At 38.6% G+C, this 21,790-nt stretch overlaps 2 protein-coding genes across 2 annotated transcripts in view; one reads left to right on the top strand and one right to left on the bottom strand.

Moving 5' to 3' along the window:
* DIS3 (DIS3 exosome endoribonuclease and 3'-5' exoribonuclease) overlaps positions 1–2,392 on the top strand; it is a gene marked incomplete at its 5' end in the record, with an annotated part of 18,205 nt that extends 15,813 nt beyond the window's left edge. Inside the window, one exon of the mRNA XM_008947169.1 lies at positions 2,303–2,392. Within this exon, the coding sequence (XP_008945417.1) occupies positions 2,303–2,392 (90 nt within the window). The remainder of the gene's footprint in view (positions 1–2,302) is intronic.
* Positions 2,393–5,152: 2,760 nt separating this feature from the next.
* On the bottom strand, positions 5,153–21,313 carry BORA (bora, aurora kinase A activator; the record flags this gene model as incomplete). The annotated part of the gene is given in 12 exon segments (XM_008947168.1): positions 5,153–5,274; positions 7,182–7,353; positions 8,717–8,848; positions 9,230–9,825; positions 10,948–11,098; positions 12,324–12,541; positions 12,859–12,915; positions 13,684–13,749; positions 14,952–15,033; positions 16,597–16,642; positions 19,970–20,076; positions 21,152–21,313. Coding segments are annotated over 12 exon segments (1,911 nt in total), but the record flags the coding sequence as incomplete, so codon positions are not given.
* Between the last annotated feature and the right edge of the window lie 477 nt (positions 21,314–21,790).

The raw sequence follows: 21,790 nt of genomic DNA, 5'->3' as shown, positions 1-21,790 counted from the left end.
TCACTGCTCAGGAACATTCCTGCTCCAGTGACTCCGGTCCCTGTGTGAGACATTCTGTTCAATACAAATGGACACAAAGCAAAGCCAATGCAAGCGAGGCTTTTAGTATTATTATTATTATTTTTAGGTTTTTTCTTCCCCTCCTTTCTGCTTCTTGTACCAATTCCTGTGAAGGTCCTTGCTCTACAGTGAAATACTATAATTGTAGCTTATCCCTTGATACAGGAATGGCCACACTGGTTAATCCAAAATACTTTGTCATCCTAAACAGCAGTTAGTAGTCCTCCTTCCTGGTAAGGAATGAGTATAGGAGTGAGATGCACATAAAGTGATCCTTTGTGTCCATTCCAAGCTTCCAGCAATTTACAATTTAAGTAGTGCCTCACCCACACATACGGCTCTTTGGTTCAGTAGAGAGAGTCCTGCTCTGTAAATTTGCTTCATCACCTCTTTCCCCAGCTTACATTTCTGACTCCCACAGCATCTTTCATGCCTCCAATACCAAGGCCAGCTTTTAGCAGTGAGCTCAAACACACCAGCCATTGCTAGCTGACAATTTTATGCTTGTTTTTAGAAATCTTCGATGGACATTGTAGTCCTGGCACTGTTACCATTCCTCTTACCCAGTTTGCTCTAAACCTTCTTTCTTTTTTCGGATGATCTTAATTTTCTTGAGTGTTTCAGATACATGTTGTTGTTCATGCCTGCTTTAGGCTTTTATTATCACCAAGCTATCTGTTGATGGAGGAGTAGGGAAGAATTCTCTGCCTTGCACTTAGGGAATTTTTATTACTGTTCCTTGGTCTTTGGACTCACCTGTCTATTTTAACTTAATTTTGCACTCATTTCTTCTTCATTTGTACAAGATTTCTCTTCTTTAAGGATGTCTGTTGACTTGTAACACTGATCACTCTACTGACTTCTTTTCTCTTGAAACAGTATTGATTAAATGGCATATCCTTACTCCATGTCTTTCTTTGAATTTCATGTAACCTCTTAAGCAGGCCCTCAGGCAAGAGTTGCTTCTCCCCTTTTATGGGTTCTCTGAATTGTTTCTCCAAGAAGCAGGCCATTATGGCACCCAGAAACCTAGATTCTGTCTTGAGCCTTCTTGTGACATTCATTAATTGAAGTTAATTTGTTGTTACCCATTCTCACAGCTTCTGATACTCCTTGGCATGCCCTAGTTGACTAGCTGACCAAGCTGACCTTCAGCTTAGGGCAGTGGGTTTAATTCCTGCCTAGGTGTTTCTGTTACTCGAACACAATTCACTTCTACTGGTATATGCTGTTGTTGCCTTCACACAGTTTATAACCTGGTGTCATTTTGTGAGACATGGAACGGGCTGCCCAGGGAGGTGGTGGAGTCGTCACCCCTGAAGGTGTTCAAAGAACACGTGGGTGTGGTACTTCAGGACGTTTAGTGGTCACGGTAGTGTTGGGTGATGGTTGGACTTGATCTTGGAGGTCTTTTCCAACCTTAATTATTCTGTGATTAAACTTCTAGTGATCAGCTTCCTCGCATTGAGCTTCTGAAGCACCTGCTGCCATGTGTAATCGGATGTGGTGGTCTGCCCATAGACTCAGGTGTAGCAGAGCACGCACGTGTCCGGGCTTCGCCCAGTTGTTCTATGAATCTTACTCAAACGAGCTGCATTTCAGCATAGCCTGCTTCACTCTCCCCTACTGGAATGCCCCTCCTTTCCATATTCCCAAAGAAAGCATAGCACGCTCCTTAGTGACCTTCCCTTGAGGACAAGTCACTCTCTGTAAGCATACAGGCTTTTCTCTGTTCTCCTTCCTTGCTTTAGAAAAAGCCCATTTCCCATTTACTTCCAAGGTTTTTCCAGATTCTACCAAAGCTCAATGCCTTTTTGCAACGCAGTGTCCTGAGCCTGACAGGAGCAGGGCTTCAGACAACACCCAGCAGTGCTTTCTGTAAAAGCACAGTGAGAGGGGGTCTGCTGGGAGCCGTTCCCACCTCGCTCCTCGCCCGCTGCCCTGGCAGGCTCCTGGGGAGGTGGCTCCTGTCGCCTGCTGCGGAAGAGCTGCTTACTTGGGAGGGTGCTCCTGCTCCTCCCTCCTGCAGCTTCTCCTGAGCAGTCCACCTGGGAGTGTCCCATGGTGATGACCATGGTGATGACCATGGTGACCCTCTCTTAGCTGCCTACTAATAGACGTTTCTCATGTTGATATGGTGTTTGTAAAAGGCCCACACAAGTAAACTCAAGTTTTATCTGGAATAGTATAAGCTAAAATTGAACCAAAAATGTTCTGACTTCTCATTCTTCTCTTACTGTAGATACTAGGAAGTGACATGCCTGCAAATCTGTCTATGGAGATAAGCAGCAAGGATGAACCAGAGAAGAAGAAAAAGAAGCTACAAAAATAGCTGGATATAAAAGTTAATAGGGTGTTACACCTTAATTATTTGTGTTTACATTATTTTTTCCCTATGGGCAAAACATTAGCAACAGTTTTACTTTTAAAGACGTTTTAATCATTTGTAAAACTGGCCTTTTTAAAAAACCTTTTTATGAATATTTGTATGCAGGAAAAAAATAGTTTTAAAACCAGGTACATCTCAAGTTTTGTCCTGTGCATCAAAATAAATGCTTCTGCAAAATGAAGGAAGAGCTGTATATATTTTATGGGGTTTTTTTTCTTTAATAGCCTTAAAGGGCCATTCAGGAGTCTGACAAAGTCAGTTTCTTCAGTGTTGTAATTGTGCTGGTTACTGGTCTTCAGTGCCAACAGAGTTTACTCTTGAAAGGTAAATTCTACAAACCTACAATAACTTCTGGCAAAGTTCTCCCTCATGCCAGATGAGCTGCGTGCATATGTGCACACAATATGTAGGGGGAAGAGGAACCATGCTCTAACAAACAGCACTTTAGTCATCTGCTTAAGGCAATTTAAAATCATTGCTTAGCCAATGAACTCTGATGAACTGCCTTAAAAAAAAAAAACAAAACAAAGGCAACCAGCAGTTACATTCGTGTTACACAAAAATCCACAAGTGATGGCAAGTTTTATGGTGATAGTTCTAGCTTGTGCTGCCAGGATGCTGGCAAGTTAGAATGTTCAAAAAAAACCCATATATTTTGGTCTTGAACTGCATTGTTACAGTCAAGCTACATAAGTGTGCTCCTACACTCAGTGCTGAACTCCCACCACTGGGACTTCAAGGTGGTTGCTGTTGAGTTGTGCAAGTTCATTTCAGTGTAACTATCCTCCAGAGTGCCTGAGATTACTGTAGCTTTCACAGACCATCTCTGCATAGACCAATTCCTAGCTCTCAGACAAGAAACTGCCATGCCACATACTAGAGACGTTCCTTCAAAGAGTTCCAGCTCGTGAGCTTCCATACTGGTCGCTCCTCAGGAGTTCCCTCAGGTAATCGGGGCTGCGGCCCATCAATAGGCGGTTGTTACTTGGCCATATTTACTCAGCTCCCCGTGTGCTGCCACTGTAAAGGACTGGATCAGATTTGTGAAGTACATATTTATAAAACGCATCAAAATTAACATGTTTAACTGACTGCAGTAGAAGAAACCCACGCCCTATGAATGAGATGCTTGAACACTGTCCCCACTATTCTGTATATATTGGAAACTTTAACAATGAAATTTTGTTTCAAGAACTATGCCCAGAACACTGGACCTGTAACTGGAACTGAACTTTTAATTCAGTACCATGTATTATAGTAACCTGGTTTTTAACTGTCCTTGGGAGACCAGAGTTTGCTGAGCAGCTTGATTGATCTCCATCCTGTTGCCCAGGGCCCCCACCAAAACAATGGACACCTGTGTGTACCAGGCAGCACCCAAATGAAAGATGCTGCAAACTGCAGGGAGAAACAAGAACGGAATACAATCAGTCTAGGTACAAAAGGTGGCTCTTTACTCTGTTTCACTACTTAAATTTACAATTACACATATTAAAAGACACTGATGAATACTATTGAAACTCATTTGATGTAAACAATGACCGTTTTGTGCAACGTGTGCCAGCCCTCGTACAGCTGGAGAAACACAATGGGCAAATGATTTCCACAATAATTTGCACAAAAATTGTTTTCTACAAAACAGTTATACAAACAATAAAAAATGTGCACATTTTTATAAAATAAATAATTCCCATCTAATTTAAAACTATAAAACAGGACAGAAAATACAGACAATTTGGGAGGATCCTTAATGACATCTTGCATTCACCCATTTCTGAGGGTATAATTACGTACTTAACTGATTGCTTTTTTTATTTGTGAATACTTTAAAATCCTCTGATTGTTGAAGGGATCACTACAAACAATCAAAAAAAACCCCCAAAAAACCCAATTCTGAATTAAACATATCGTGCCAAACAGTTCAGAAACAGATCACAATTTGGACCACCCCACTTCTCATCTTCCCCCTTCCATTAACGTGACTCCTGTTTTTAGTAATGACACCTGCAGAAATAAATCCTTTGTACAGTCTGGAAACCTGAAATTCACCCTTTCAAGTGATTATTGTTAGAAGGAATTATCATGAGAAATAGAAGACACAAGGTCATAACTTTTAAAACTCATACAAGTTGTGTCTTGCTTTTGAGGTCCAAGCCTCACAACCTAAAGCTAAGAACATTTTGAAGACCCTAGTGAAGACATTAATTTTCTAGAAGTCAGTTTCTCTACTTCAACAAAATTCTTCCCCTAGAACTTATCACCTGATTGTATTTTCAGCTTTCAGTAAGGGCACTGCTTCAAGATCACGACACAGATAATTTAGGACATTAGGTTCAATTCGTGTTCATCCAATATGTTACAGAAATGCTGATTAAATTGCTACGGGAGTAAAAATAATGCATGCCAACATTAGCTTGTTACAAATCTAAAGTAATTTTTTAATTACTATTTTCGAAATGTGAGAATTAAAACCAAACAACACTTTACTGATGTCATAGAAGTCTCCCTTTTTCTTTATATTTTTCAGAAAGCTTTCACTGGAGAACTATTGATGAGAATACTTCAAGAACTGTCCTGTTCCTACAAAGCTTGCAGACAGGTCTAACGCATCACTTCTGAATGCTTTGCAACCCTGTTCACACCTCCCCCCTTTGTAGAGTTTTTTTACAGCTGTTGTTAGTTGTCTGACCAGCTGTTCCAGGCTCAGTGTGCCAACAGCTCCTCACCAGCCGTGGGCTGTTGCTTTGGTACAAGCTTCCCTGTGGGCTGTGGAACAGAACAGGAATCAGAATTTCCACCTAGGATCCTGGGACTGGATATCCCAGCTACAACAAGAGAGCAAGACAACTTCACTTGGAGCACACATGAGAAGGATGAGAGGAAATGGGCTTAAGTTGCACCAGCAGAGGTTTAGATGGCATGTCAGGAAGAATTTCTTTACTGAAGGAGTGGTGAGACATTGGAACAGGCTGCCCATGGAGGCAGTGGAGTCACCATCCCTGCAGGTGCCAAAAAACAAGTAGATGTGGCACTTCAGGACATGGTTTAGTTGTCATGGTAGTGTTGATGATCTGGAGGTCTTTTCCAGTCTTAATGATTCTGTGATAATGGGCTTTTCTTTCCAGTTAATCCAACACAGTTTACTTCAGAGCTCTACCAACACCAAGCCCTGAAATCTCAGTGCTTCACTGTTCTCTTCTCTCCCCTTAGCCACTAGGGCTAGGTTAGCATAGGGCTTTTTTTCTTCTCTCCCAGAAAGGGAAAAGGGAACCCACAAGATTCTTTCAAACACATGCAATCAAATTTAACCCAGTCTGGTTTGATTAGGGAAAGGGAGTTCTCATTCCATTACTTTAGTTCATCAATGCTTACATTACTGTTTCTTGCAATAAGTGGCATGCAAAAGTTCATTATATTTCTGAATTTCTACCTCAGTAGTTTGGTAATTTCTGTAAACAATGTAATAGCACTGGGAACTCAATGTAAGAGGGAAGAAGTTAAAGGGCAGTGGTTTACTTGAATAGAAGGAAGGCTGCACCATTCTCTTAGCTTCAATTTGTCTCAGTACATAACTTACTGCACCTTTTCACACTCCTTTGAAAGGGCACTGGAGCATCAACATGGACACAAGTGTTCTTGGGAGACACTGGTGGAGTTCAGGGATCCATTTCAAGATTAGTACTAATACAATTACTAAAGTGACAACACCGTAATTTTAAAGTAACCAATAGTACATTTTACTAAAATACATTATAAAGCTGACAGGTATGCAGTTTTCTGTCAAACCAAGGAAAACGCTGTTCAAAAAATTGCTAAAAAGGCTTCTTTTATACAGCTTATTTTATTACTAAGAGAATTAAACTTGGTTTGTTTTTTTTTTTTAAAAATTGCAGAAGATGTAATTTCCATAACTAGAGTGGAGTTCTCATGCAGCTGTTCACAATGAAAACTTAATTAAAAAAAGATTAGCCTGGTATTAAAATCAAAGCACCCCTTTTTAACAGTTTGCAGTCTAGTGTAAAACACACACATTCCAGGGACCCATTTCTGGAACACTAGTTTTACTCTTTCCTCGTGGAAGTCTGAGGTTCATCACTGTTACTTTGGACTGTTACAGACAAGACACTCGCCCCTCTCCTGCCTCCCCCCAGCCCTACTCTCACCACACCCCCAGCAGGTCATTTCTGTCCAGTGACTCCTCCTTGGTACCAGTGCTGGTACTCCTGAAGCCACACAACAAATCTAATTGGGGAAACACAACCCTTTTCTTTTTCTCTCCACCCAAAGAAAAATTTCCCTCATGCCTTTAGAAGCTGTCTTAAAATGTAGGTGGTTTTCCAGTTACATTGGCTCCTATGCAAGTTACCCAATATTTGCTCAGTCTGCCCAAAATATTCCTCTTGAAGCTGGAGTTACATAAACCTTCAAAATAAGGCTTCTCAGGGAACCTTCCCTAACCTCAGGAGGAGCCCAGTTCTGAAAAAAACACTGGTTTCTTTGTACCAAGTCTAGCTGCCTTAATTTTCTAAAGACTAGCTTAATGATACCAGTAATTTCTTAATAAGACCTGAAAAACCCCACATTATTTAAAAACTCCTTTAATATAGACCAGACAATTTATTACACTTGTGATTAAAAAAGCAAATTAGTATGTATAGTCCAGGTAACTGAGGTCATACATATAAAAATTTATTAGACAGCACAATTCAAGTTCTCCATCAGAAAACTACACCACTTTTGTGAAAACCCTAAACTTGATTTTTGTGTTTCCAGGTAGAAATCTTGCAAGTTGTATTTTGACCAAATACTGTACTATGCATTTTTCCTTTTTGGAAACAGGATTGCTTCTCTGGAGACTTTGCTCTCAGCAACTGATTGTCCTTATGGTTTAAAACGGAACAATCCTAGGTTAATAAGAAAAAAGTTAATTTTAAAACCATTTTCACAAAAACTTCCCAAAAGAAACAAGATGCAAACTTACTATCTGAGAATTTCAAGTTGCAATTAGTACCTTAGCCCCTTTTGAAACAAAAAGGGAGATGAAAGATGCTTTCTCCGCACAAATCTTTGATCACAGGATGGTAGGAGTTCAAAGGGACCTCTGGATATATCCAGTCCAACTCCCTGCCAAAGCAGGTTCCCCTAGAGCAGGGTGCACAGGAACGGGTCCAGGCATGTTTTGAATTTCTCCAGAGAAGGAAGCTCCACAACATCTCTGGGCAGCCTGTCCCAGTGCTCCCTCGCCCTTAGAGTACAGAAGTTTTCCTGATGTTCAGATGGAACTTCCTGTGTTGCAGGAATCTATCCATCTACAGACTTCTTGTAAGGGCATGGTTATCCTAAACTTAAATGAGCAGAGTTCAAAACTTTCTGTCAGTGGTCTGTAAGACACCGTAATCTGCTCTTTTTCTTGGCAGAGAAGTGGCTATTTAGCATGTTAGACACAGAAGTGAAGTCAGGGCTGAATTTGGCTTACTGGAGGTTTTTATAGCCTGGTGCTACTGGCCAGCACTGTCTCCCTTTCCAGGGCTCTAAGTGACAGTAAGCAGTAGAGCATAAGTGACCAAGTTTCTAAGACCATAAGACTAAATTTACATTACTAAGTGAGAGGAGATAATCTTTACTCTCTCCTCCAAAGAAACTAGCTTTGCTTGCTATTCTCTGGAAGAAGTAAAACTCCTTCCCATCAATGACAAGATTGGGATTCTTTCTAGGCATGTGTTGTCTTCTGGAATTTGTTTTGTATGGAACGTAGGTCTAAAGGGCTTCTAACTGTAAGGCTGTACCCAAGCAGGAAGCTCCCCACCAAGGCAGCCTTCCAGGTAGGTTTTAGGAAACTTGAGGGTAGTTTATGAAAAAAAGTAGAAGACAATTTTTCCCCCAAACATGTGCTACTCCACAGGCACTCATTTTAAAAAGTTAGCAATAAAAAAGCAGCAAGAACAACAGAAACAAAAATAAGAAACAGACTACAATACACCAGAAGCCATGAGAAGCCTCACAACTACCTGTCATGCACATGCCTCAGCTTCCTCTGAAACTACCTCTGCCCTTGTCACAGAACAACCACATTCGTTTTATGCCACCTTCTAGTGTTTGTCCTGCAGTTTTCCCCCGTTTTCAACCTAATACTTGAAATGCTCCTACATTAACATACTATTATCACCTGACAGCCTCTCCCTCAGGCTCCCTGAAAGTGAACAAAATAGGGAGCGGATGCTTTAGATGGGAAGCCTGTCACTTTTGGTTTTAGAATTTAATGCCTACCTTTGTTCTAAGCAGCTGAGACTTATTCTGAAACACATTCGTGTTCACATCATTTTCTCTGCAACTGTTTTCAGCCCCTGCAGTATCCATAATGCTGCTTCCACAAGTCTGTGTATTGTATCCACTGTCCACCTGAAATGAAGAACCAGGACTTCAAAAAATGTACTGCAAGTTAGCACCAAGACAGCCAGCAGATTCTCATACTTGGTATGACTTCCATGGGATTAACAGAATTTAAACAAACCAACCACCATCAGTTAATAACAAAAGCCAATTGTAAATGGCTCTGTCACAATCAGTTTGGACTAAGATGATTTTTGTGCTGCAGTAATACATTTGTAACTGCTATGCTCACTCCACTGAGAGAGTAAAAAGGAGATGGGGGAAGAAATAAGTCACAATATGACCCGTGTGCCACACCCAATTGCTTCCAGAACAATATATATTTAAAAGTTAGTATGTCGAGCTCAGTGTTAGAAAGAAGCTGAACAAGATTACCTGATTTTTTGTTACCTGAATACTGCTGTTGTCACAAGGAATTGCACTGCTTTCTGCAAGAGGAGACATGCACATGCGGGAGTTCTCAATGCTGAAAGTGATCCCTGTCATGAAGCTGGTCATTGGCGCGTTGCTGTTGCCAATCGTTTCCTTTATCCACGTGTTCTCCTCGGGCACTTCGGCTGCATCAGCCATATCCACAGTATTACTTTCCTTCAAGCCTTCTATATCCTGGAACGCCGACAGCCTCGGATGACAAACTTCGGAGCGATCTGGTGCAATCGAGACAGTTGTTACCACGAGATGCGTCCCATGAGCAAACGTGTCACCGTCTGCCTGACGCAAGCTTATTCCATTGTCCACTTCTGGGAACCGGGCCTCTGCTGGGGAGGCGTTCTTGTCTTCCTCACCCTCGCTGTGACTCTCAACGGCAATTGGTATTCTAATGACAGAGGTCTGATACTGGGCAGTTCCTCTACATGCTCCAAGCCTCATAGGAGAGCAATTCTTAATTGGAGAACAGCCATCTATATAAGGACTTCTCATACTTGGGGGTGTCATTCTATTTGAGGAAGGAATATCTGGAGAACGAAATGTAAATTTTCTTTGGTCTGTAAAAACAACAAAGTTATTCTGTCAGACATCAGGTGGAGTTAAAGTCATCATCCTCAAAGCCCTACAGTTTTTGGAATAATTACAGCCAGCTACATGGGTTTTCACTGACCGCTGTCTCTCAGCTCCAAGGCCTTTGTAAAAAAAAAAAAAAAAAAAAAACAAAAACAACCAAAACTGACCAACCAACAGCCAAAAACCAAATCACCAGCACACTTGAACTGTAATGGTAAAGGCAAGCCTTTATCCCACTTTTACCAACACCTTTGTTTCCTATGACATGGTTTCCTGCATGGGAGGCCTTGCACTTTCAGATGTCAATACCACAGTGTTCAAAGGGCGGTGTGTCAAGTTGGGTTCTGAGGCTTTTTTCCTAAACAAATATCAATGCACATATTCTATGGCATTGAAAAAATTTGGGGCAGCAATAAGGTTTTCAAGGAAAACAAACAAATGAGAAAACACCTGTACAATCTCCACACGGAAGGTTACACATGGAAGCCCTGTGGAAATACCACAAGCCTCATCAGAGCAAAATCATGTATGAACATGGCATTAAGTCTTACCAGGTAATGCACAAAACATGAAATACTGACATTATCTAGAGCAAGAAGGACACAAAATGTTCTTAATTTCTTCAATAGTCAGTTTCATTTCAATAATCTTCCTGATCACTTCACTTTTCAAATCATGTTAAGAGTTCTTTGTCCAATTAAAATGCCTCAGGTTGGGCCAAATCAGAATTGTGACCTGATTTTGTTCAGGCATATGGCTTTAAACCATCTCCACAAACTAGACTGATCCTTTGTTTGTTTTGTGTTTTTTTTTTTCCCTTCCTTTTTTTTTTTGCCTCCTTTGTTCCTATTAGGTTATCAATTCATCCCCCTAAAATATTTTCCCTAGTTGATTTTTTTTTTGCAAGCAGGTACACGTCACTGTTTCACATAATTATGATATTTCACTGCTAAACAGTAATGGCTCATGCAGGAGGAGACTGCTGGTCTGCCTTGCACACTAACTTGTCTCCAAACAGAAAAAAGTTCCAATAAGAATGCAGCAGGTTTTATAATAGAAATATCTAAGTCTAGAGAGAAGAATACATATATAAAATTAAACCATACCTGACAGTGGTGTCTTCCTTATGTGAAAAGCAACTGGTGAAAAAGCAGAACCATTATGTGCAGGAGACCCCTCTGGGAACGGGGGACTGGTGATACTTCCCAGACTATAAGCCCTTGTTCCTCCCTGAATAGGACTTGATGAAAACTGACCCTTCAGTAAAAAAAAAAAGTCAAAGTTTACATTGTGAAAATGTATGAATATAAAAAAGTTTAATAGGGCAGAGCTGAGGAAAACTAATCCTGTACAATGAGAACCTCTATCATTAGTTTAAATACTCCAGCTGGAACTCTTCACCTGGGCTTTGTGCCTCCACACAGGAAAAGAGCAATGGGCTCCAACTCACATAATGCCAACTGAGACTGCAATAGCCATATTTAAGAAGCCTAAACAGAGTGTTAATGCTACCTCTGCATATAGTCAAGTATTTAATCACCAATGCAGATGAATGCCAGTCACTATTTATATCTTAACAGAATCCATATTATGTATTTGACTCAGCAGCAGCCAAAATGCTTCTCCTTATGAAAAGTGTTTGTGATCTTGCTTGAGCATGATGCAAAAAGAAGTAACATCTAGTAGCATAATTAAGTTTTAGGAATTCTTTACTAGTTTACCATAGTCAAAAATTTTTTTAAACCATACTCTTGCTGAAGTAGCTTTTTTCCATGCACTTCAGCCACCAAACAGATGAAACCCTACCACCTAAAGCAGTTTAGCTGTGCTATGTCCACTGGGGAATAAGATTCATCTCACTGAATTTGGAAAACAGACATTATGGTCTGTGTTTAATTAACGTCTATTAACCTGAAATCTCTGGCCAATGGAAAACAAAAAACACAATCCACACCTCAATTCTTCCACCATGAGTTTATGAGCTATAAGGGGAATAATTATATCACCTATTCCTATCAACTGGTATTTTAGACAGCAGTTCATGGATATAAATAGGTCTTTTTTTGTACACACATTTTAGGAAAAAAAAAAATGGTTTCCTCATGCTTTCAGCAGGTCTTGTGTAAGTATCAATTTCTACTTCCTATTCAGAACACAAAATTAAAGCCTTATTCCTCCTATACAGCAGAACAGCTGCACAACATAATAATTTAAGTCAGTCATATAGTCTTTCAAGCCTTTTTTTTGTTCACATTTATTTTCTTTGAATTTGGAACTTGGGAAAAAAAAAAAAAACTCACTCATCACCCTTTGGTTTAACACCTACTCTCACAAAGCAGTTGTAGCCTTTTAAGAACATAGTTGTTCCTCTTGAGAAGTCTGAACTCTGTCAGAACACAGAATCAGCACAGCCTGCTCTGAGAACTACTCTTGTGGCAGGTGAAGCCCCATCCCATCCAGCCCCCCGAAACCGGCTACTTACAGAACTAGATGCTTCCAGAGGGCTCCTGCAGCGCACTGGGGAGATATCTATGGAACAGAGCACCCCCAGGGGCTGACTCCCATGTGGACTATGCAGAGAAGGGGACAAGCACTCGGACACACTTCCGTTTTCTTCTAAAAACAGCTTTCTTCTGAGTGATGAAGAGCTCAGATTTTCCTGAGACTGATCTGCAAATTCATCAGGTCTAAAATATTCACCTAAAAACGTGAGGGAGAAGCAGCTTTCAGTAAGAATGCAAAATAAATTATCTTCCACTACGGAGACATCTATCTGAATTGTTAATCAATTGCCAATTGCTCCTCATATCCCTTCTCTCTCAACTACACATCTACAACTCAAATCATGTCATTTAAATCAGATGTCTCATTCAACACAAAATAACTATTTAGAACATATACTTAAAACCTTCATTTATACATTAGATTTTAAATATTACACAAGACTCAAAACCCCAATACAAAAATCATTTCCTATTTAGACATTCATAATTAAATTTAGATATTAAACAACATACCTAGAATTTTCTGTAAATTAAAATCCACTGGCAAGGACAGCACTGTCTGACAAGCAGCTGCAATCAAAAAAAACCAACAAAATTAACTTGCAGTGACCATTGACTAAAACTGTAGAAACAAAAACTCGCTTTCAAATTGCATTGCAACTGACCTATGTAAGTTACAGCTTCAATAAGGAGAAGTGTTAATTAAAGCTAGGATTCTGAATTAACACCACTATAGGCAGCACACTCACGCCTAGAGATAAAAAAAAAAAAAAAAAAACAAGACATAAAAGTCTTTAGAGAGGCATTCCTAACTGAGGAGAGCAGCCTCTGAAGAAAGGGAGAACTCAAAAAGGAAATGGGAGAAAGAGCATAAAATACCCCGGGGAAAACCACCTATTCATCTAAAATTAAAGCGTTTAAAGATGTTTTAAGATTTCTGCTCTTCATTTGGCAGAAAAAACAATCAAGAGTCTTTTACCCCAAATTATCTAATAGACTGAAGGTATCTTGATACTGTCATTTATCCATAAACCTGAGGCTTATATTCACTTTCTAGTCAGAAAAAGTGAACACATTCAGTTGGAAAAAATGCACTCTACATTCTAGAGAGAACTTCAGGTTTTACTTTGGAAAAAAATGTGAAACAGTATAATGGCATTAAATTACTATGAGAAATGGATATTAAAATTAATAGTACAATACAGTTCAAGAGAAATTATTTCTACAGGAATATTAACCAAAAAAAATCATTCATTTTTCAAATTAAATTGCTATTAAAAAAATGGTTTATTTTGCTTCAGAGAAAACCTTTAATTTCAGACATTGCCTTTTACCCACCATTGCTTTTCCCAGGCTGCAAAGTTAGCTGTCTTCCAATTGGAGAAATATTATTTAGATCTATGGCTGTAAAACAGATAAGAACTTAAATTTAAGCATGCATTGCATATATAGAGAGTTTTAAAACCTAGTAGCAGTAAGTTAGAATATTTAATACAACAAAATTTTTCCATCAAAGTTTGGAAGAGATTAGAAAGGATACCTGAAGAAAGTTTACTATTATAGCTGATGAAGAGAATTTTGTCACCTTTCTATCCAATAAAAAAAGCTTAGTGAAGTAGCAACAACTTTGCCAAAATCTGTCTCTGCAGCCTCCTCTACTTTAGAGATTTAAAACCAACTTGGTTTATGCTTAGCCAAACAGGCTGTGTTCAAGCAAAACACATTTTCCAGAAAACCATGCAGTCTGGATGTGAAGATGAAGACTCCACCACTCCACCCTTTCCATACAGCTCAGGCACACATCAGGCTGTTTTCATTCACCACTCACTTTCCCAGGTCTAGGATTGTGGCTTATGTTCTCTGCCCCAGAAGTGACAATGTTACAACTGACAATTAAAAATACACTCTGCACAAGCTGCATCTCCTCCATAACAAGCTGAGCAGTTTGGCCTTTTCCATATCTTGCAGAAATCCCCAAACGCATTTAAGAATTCCCTACCAAACAATACTGAATGTAAATACTTTATAGCTGACATTTGTCCAGCTTGTAATCCATTTACTATGTATTCTGTTTGGCATATATAAACTTTAATAACGATTAAAAAGAATATCTAACAAAGGCATAAACAAAAACTCAGAAAACCCTACACGCAGTGGCAGCGAGCTAGCAGGACACTAAGAGGACAACAGGAATTTGCACAGCAAGCAAGGGTAGAAAAATAGGGAATTCTGTTTCCCATCTGGTTGTACTTGCAGGCAAGCTGCCAGTGAATGAGATGAGCAGAGCCAAGTAGAAGACTTTGCTATTACCAGTATTGAGGCAGCAAAGTTGTGTGTGTAAATTAAACTGGTTGAAGACAGGTTATGAAAAGAAAAAAATTAAGCGCAGGAACCAAAAAGAACAAAACAGAAAAATTATGTAAAGATTCTGGATTAATAAAGGATTTTTAAACAAAGAAAACAGTTGGAGATAAAGGCTAACAATCTATCAGTGGTGTGACCTTTTATCATTGGTTCTTAAAATTCAAATTGTGATTGAAAAAATTATGCTTACTCGTTTCTCCAAAAGCTAGATAACTTTAGGTGGACACACAAAAGCAACTTACATTTTGCTGAATTAAACTGAGAAACTTGCTTGCCTTCATGTTCAGTCCAAGGAGAAGGAACTATGAGTCTTTTCGTGAAAAACTAGAGTAGAATAAAACCAAATCATCTCAGCACTTTTAAAAATTGCAGATTCTCAACTTAAATTTATATTATCACCCTAAATAAGAAAAAAATAACTCATACCTTTTGCTACTTACAGATCTACATTTTAAGAATTTTAACTCTTGCTTCCCTAAAACCTATGAAGACAGTTATCCCTTATACACAAAAGATATTTCATTATTTCAAGTCCAGAGAGGCTAAAGGAAAAACATGAAGACCCTCATGTTCTTTGACACATACCACCTCAGATCTCTCAAGTCTGAAGAGTGGAAATCACAGAAAAATTTTGTTTAACACTAATTACTTTTTTAAAAATGTGAATTCTCCCTACCACACTTATTGCAAAATAGACTAACAAAATTCTTTCCAAATTTTCCATTTGATAAATTGCTGTATTTTGACAAATGAGCTATTTTGCAGAAGTGCTGAATAGATGCTGAAGTAACAGCGGAAGTGGACAGCGAAGGCTTTTTGGCATACTGTGTTTGGCTTGACTGGTTATCAGTGGAACACCTATGACTACTGGGACCTCAGGCTTTTGCTTTGAACCAGAACCTGGACCCGCTGTCACAGCTGCACTCCAGAACACCCTAATGCTGAGGAGATGAACACTGTTACATAGCTTCAAGAAATACACGGCAAATCCTGTTCTCACAATAAAGGCAAGACTCGGAGCAAATAAAAAAACAGCTGGAAACACCCAACTATTAAAGGCATAACTTTCATCAGAAACATGGTTTCAAGATGTCCAGATGCATAATCCAATAGCTTATGCCTCACAAAGAAGAAATATCCTTCTTAATGCAGATTTAAAACAAGAGTATCTTAGCTGCAGGTCAACTACGCAGCACCTTTCTGGAATCACAAAACATTGTTTATAGAGAGAAACTGATAACAGCATGATACTATATAAAAAGGTCAATAATACTAAGGAAGACCTGCCCATCACAGTGCTCCTTTACTTCATTTTTTAAAATTGAAATAACACTGAATATTTCTATAGTGAAGATTCTAATTTTTTTTTTTATGTTACTTTTTCTTGTCTGCCAGACAAGAAAAAAACACAGTGAAAAAAGAATTGAAAGAATTGCAAACTACCAGAAAAAAAGTCTTGTCTCTAACTAAGCAGACTTTGGAAGAAACAAACAAAAAAAAATCACCAAGGTTCTGCTATCATTTTTAAAAATTGAATAAAAGAAACTAAGCTACCTAACATTAACAGTTGCTGTAAAACCAAAAATAATCATTATTTTTAACCTTCTATTAAGTATTTATAAGAGCTATGTTACAGATACATTCCCACTAGTCAAGCAACATGAAAGAAAAAATCTACTGGTTTGACCTACAGGTGTGTGAAAGAAGATGGTAAGATCACATGGATTCCAAGCACAACTGCAAGGGATGAGGACACAAAATTACTTTCTTACTGACCAGTAAAATATAACAGGTTTCTGGGTTTTGAAATCCTATAATAGACCTTTTTTTGTAGGTATGTAGCTAGAAAAAAAAATCAATACTTAATAGCATAGCAAGTTTTATTACCTCTTCAATGGCTTTTTGTCTTCTGTCTTCTGTCTCCTTATCAATTCTAAGGAACAAACGAAAAAACTCAGTTATCAAAACCATCACATAACTTGAAAAGTACAACCATGTACTTTTACAGATGCTTAAGAGAAACTATAAATTGCACTAAAGCCTAAATCTTATGTTTTTATTGTTATGTGCAATAATCTCATGCTGTAAATTCAGAAACAGAAATGCAGTTACATTAGTTATTTTGAAGAAGGTCCGTACCATTTATAGGTACCTTGGCAAATCATCTATTTACTCCTTATATCAGCTAGCATTTTTATAAGGACAAACAGTCATAACTAATCTTCCAAAACAATCCATTTAGTTACTTGTCATACCAATAGATTTTAAAGTTACCATGAGATTAGGCTTAGAAAGAACCTCAGTACAAAAATCAAGCAGAATAAAAGAAAGTGAGCTGTAAGGAACAAAAAGGCAAGATAAGATACTGGTAGAATATTTGTATACTCAAATGCCTGACACAGCACCCTTCCCCAGCACAGAATTCCCCCTTTCAAACAGCCAGCATGCCATATTTCCTTCAGCTCAGGACATAACACTGTATTTCAGCTTGAATCAATAAACACATTCTTTTACATAGCTTTTAACCTAATTTAAAAAAAAAAAAAATGTAGGTACTTCAGCCATCTTCAAAAGCTGTGTGAGATTCATTTACTCTTCCTTTAGCAGTCACCTTCAAGTCTCACTTTCAATTAATACTATGTAATTTATAATGTTCAAAAAAAATTCACAATGCATATTCATCATTATAGCTGAATAACACAATAGTTTCAAAGAATATACCTGAATTACCCTTGGATAATTTTAGAAATCAGTCAGATAATAGACATAATTAGCTACACAAACACATGTAGATGCACCCAATACATACATAAGCTTTCCCTCACAGCCCTCCTCCTTGGTTGCTAATCAGACTTTAAACAGATCTGCAATACTTGGACATAACATCTTCAGTTGTATCTGCCTAGGTGATCACAAGTAATACACATCTTTCCAAGCCACATTCCAAAGGACCAATAAAGGAACTGGGAAAACAGCTCCCACTAAAAGTGCTTAGCACAGAAGAGGCTGCTTTTAACTCCCAGGAAATAAAATTAAAACATCATACGTGTTTAACAAGAATAAAAACAAGCCAGCCCCCTATGTAACTTCAAGCAATAGAGCACTTGCAACACAGTGACACAGTATGCCAGATGAAGTGCAGATTTCTTTTTAAAATTCTTATCATATAATAGCATAGCAGTCAATTTAGAAACATTCTATTTCTGCCAGTAGACATAAAAAAGGAAGAGGAAAGTTTTTGGACAAGACTGTGTCACTGTGTCTGTTCAGTTACTGACAGACTTTTTCACTAACACAGCCTACCAGGAGGAAGTTCTCCTCATCACAAAAATCAAGCAATAAATGTTTAGACTATACAAAATGCCCAGGAGCTTTTACACTGTGCTGCAACCTAAACTGTTTTCACTGCATAAAGGAGAATTAATAGTTCTAAATATTTATGCACGAACGTTTTTTATGCTTGTGGTTCTTTACAACTGACAGAGGAAAATTACTTTTGTTAACAAGCATTACAAAAATGGAGTATATCGTCTGTGTAACATTATGCATGGGCTTCAAAAACTAAATTCTTTTCTCAGGAATTTTTGATGTCACGAGCTGTATTTATGACACTCCAGCTTCTGTAAAGCAGTATTTATGGAATGTAAATTAAAATCAGTACCCATACAAAAACCTTACACACATGCACACATATATATGCATTTAAGTACATACAGTTTGCAACCACCAGTAATAACCACCTAAGTCTATACTACACTGAAATGTGAGCTTGGACATAGCAAATATACACATGACAAATTAGGCTCTTTATAGTCATATCAAATGATTAAAACACCAAAATATCAGTGGGTATGAAACAGTGTGTCCTAATAGGCTTCCAGAAACAAGGTAATCAGCTCCCTAAAAACATAAGGCTCAAGGCTTTAGAAAATATAGAAAGCATTTGAGTCTGAAATCTGTTGGCTACTACAGGAAGTCCAGGAAACAAACAGATGTTAAGAAAAATATTGCCAACATTAAGACCTGGTGATTCACAGATACTATTGAGAACAGTTACACACCTTCTACATCTCTACTACAGCAAGAAAATCCTATTTCTTACATCTCTTCCTGTTCAAACAGAGATGTAGGTTCAGTCAGAACTAAGAACAATAGGTCTAATTCACAACATTTTTTAGAATAAGAGTGGTGAAACACCGAAACTGTTTGCTCAGAGAGGTGGTAGAAGCCCCACCCCTGGAAACATTCAAGATTAGGCTGGAGTGGGCTCTGAGCAACCTGCTCTAGTTGAAAATGTTGCTCCTTACTGCAGGGGGATTGGACTAGATGAGCTTTAAAAGTCTCTTCCAACCCAAACTATTGTGATTCTATGAATACTCGGAGGGCTGTTTAAGGTAAGAGACTTCTACCTTTATTTCTTTTCACTAACAGGCCTCAAAAGTCCTATAGACATGAACACGATGGAGAAGCGTTTTACTATTTATTGTTCTAGTGGTGCTTCATGCCATAAGGTGCAATTCTTTGTGCAAGTTCTTATCAGAGACATGTAGAAGGGTGTCTACAGGACTCACCATTGTGGCTTTCCCTTGACTGCCTTCACTCGACATGCTGTTCTGCACCTTTAATGGTTAAGACAAGCCCTCAAGGTGAGCTGTGAATACCAAGCCTGTTTCACTTACTCATTTCTTTTCCCCACGGAAGTTATTTTCAGAGAAAGGAAAAAGTCAAGAACAAGATCCTCGAATGATTTCAGGTAACTAGCCAACTCCTTCTCCTCAAGGATGGCAAACTTGTCTTTCCTCCTTCATAATAAGTCAAACCTATACCTTTCAAAAAGGGTACTGGCTTACCTAGCTGGCTTTCCCAGATTTACCCTTCTGCAAGAGTCCCAGAAACCAAAGAAGCCGACACTTCATAGGTCTCAGTATGGAACACTCTGAGCAGAAAAACTGTATCGTGACAAGGTGCAGGAGAGGTAGCTTGGTAACAATCACTGGCAAGACTTTTTTTTCCTCCCCTTGACTGCCTTTATCTGGCTGTCTTCCAAACTGCAGTCAGAGTGGATCAGCAGTTCTTACCATTAAAAAAAGCACGACAAACGCAGCCTCATCTAACCATTATATCCATGCCAGGGACACACAAAAATCTATGTTAAAAGATTTGAATAAAAAGTCTTCAATGCCGCGTTGAAACGTCAGTAAAGCAAAAGAACAGCATCCCAGTATCCAAGTTAGCTGTACAAAAACAGATGGGAGGTTACCTAGCATGACTCAAATGCATCGCTTGGCGTCGAACATCTTCTGAGTCAATTTCCACAGGATTTATTAGAGCAAGCTGTTCAATAGACCATCTAAATTTTCCTGGTGTCTAAAAAAAGAAATGGACATCTTAATGCTTGCTAGTCTAGAAAGATAAAAATATAACCACAGGACAAGTCTCAATGGAACAATGCAATCGTAGCTTACATATAGCTCCTGTCAAAGACAGTAGGAAAGTTTCTGTTCAAGTGATCTACTTTCAAAATGAGTAAGTCAATCAGGCTTCTTTATCCTGCTAGTGGTACTGCAGTGATTTACAGGATAATAGTAAGTGAAAGATTTTAGCCAATGCTTACAAACTAACGGGTCAATTTCTTCTCAATTTCTGAGGACAGATCTAGTAAAAACACAACACTTGGGATAGAATTTAGTTTTTACGGTTCCATGAAAATCCAGTGTCCCTATCTAACCCAAGTTATCCAGATAACAGAGCAGCCTTCCTTTCACCTCCCATTTCAAAGCCTGAGTTGCAACCCCATACACATCTCCGGTTTCCCTCCCAACGCCATGCATAGCTCACAACAAAACCCAATTCAGATGTAAAGCAGCTTCACCCCTTCAACAACTACAAAATACTTTTCAAACATCTGTTCGAACAACCCCTTGCCAAACTAGTCTTTTTAGCTTCACTAACAAAGCATCATCTCTGCCTATCAGGTAATTCCAACTACAAAGCAGAATTAAATTTGCAAGTAAAAAATGTTATACATACACGAAACTATTAACTTAATTCTGTGAATGTATAAACAACTCATGCCAGAAGTACAATTCAATTTTACTTTCATGCAGGTAGCGACTGGGTTTTCTCTACTTTAAGTGGGACAAGAACACCACATCCAACAACTGTCTTTTATCTGCTTTCAACTGATTTTGGCACTTAGTGGGTGTATGCTCATCTACTGATACACCTAATATCTAAAGAAAAAAAAAAAAAAAAAATCAGGAAAGCATAAAGACTAAGTGACAATGTTAGTACTAAAATCACCATACTCCTGTAATCAGACCCACCAAACGCCAACAAAATTATTTGGTTTAGTATACATAAAGTAAACTTAATATTTAAATGCATTTCAAAATATTAGTACTACATCTGTATAGTTACACAACTGAAAAATAGATCTTACAGATGAGGGTTTTGTTGATTTAAAGACCGAAGGACTAGAGACAATCAGCTCCTGAAGAGTATAATAATCACTGGGACTTTCAAAGGGATTCAGGACTGTGACTCCCGGAGTTTCTGGTGTTATCTGCATCTTAGCTTCTTTGATATCACCCATAACACTACACTATACCTGAAAGAGAAGAAAATGAAAGGGGAAAAAAAAAATTAAAATAAGTTTTACTTCATAGGATTATCCTGAAGGTTTTAGGAAGATTTTTTTCAGTCATTTTTAAGGAGCCAGAAACATTTAAAAGGCTAGCAAAAACCGAAATCAGTTTTAACTTGGACCTACTGACGTGAAGAGCTGATAAACAAGGCTGATACAACTACAGCTAAAAATAAGCAGAACCTAGGAAACGCGACAAGAAAGCTGACCGAAAGAGATTTTAAATTTTTTTTACAAAGGATCAAAATCACAGACAAACAGAACACCAAAGAAAAACCACTAGAAGAAACAAAACAGCGATGAAAACACGTGCATTCCTTGAGGGCAGCACAGATGCCAAACGCTGGCACTCAAGGGCTTCAGGAATCAAGAGGTGTTACTGGAAGGCGGGTGGCACAAGGGCGATCCCCCCGGGCACCCCCCCAGGCCGGCGCT

Source organism: Merops nubicus, unplaced genomic scaffold, assembly GCF_000691845.1.
Source record: "Merops nubicus isolate BGI_N331 unplaced genomic scaffold, ASM69184v1 scaffold9329, whole genome shotgun sequence".
NCBI lineage: Eukaryota > Metazoa > Chordata > Aves > Coraciiformes > Meropidae > Merops > Merops nubicus.
Note: the sequence above shows the minus strand (reverse complement) of the source record. Positions and strands in the feature narration are given on the sequence as shown.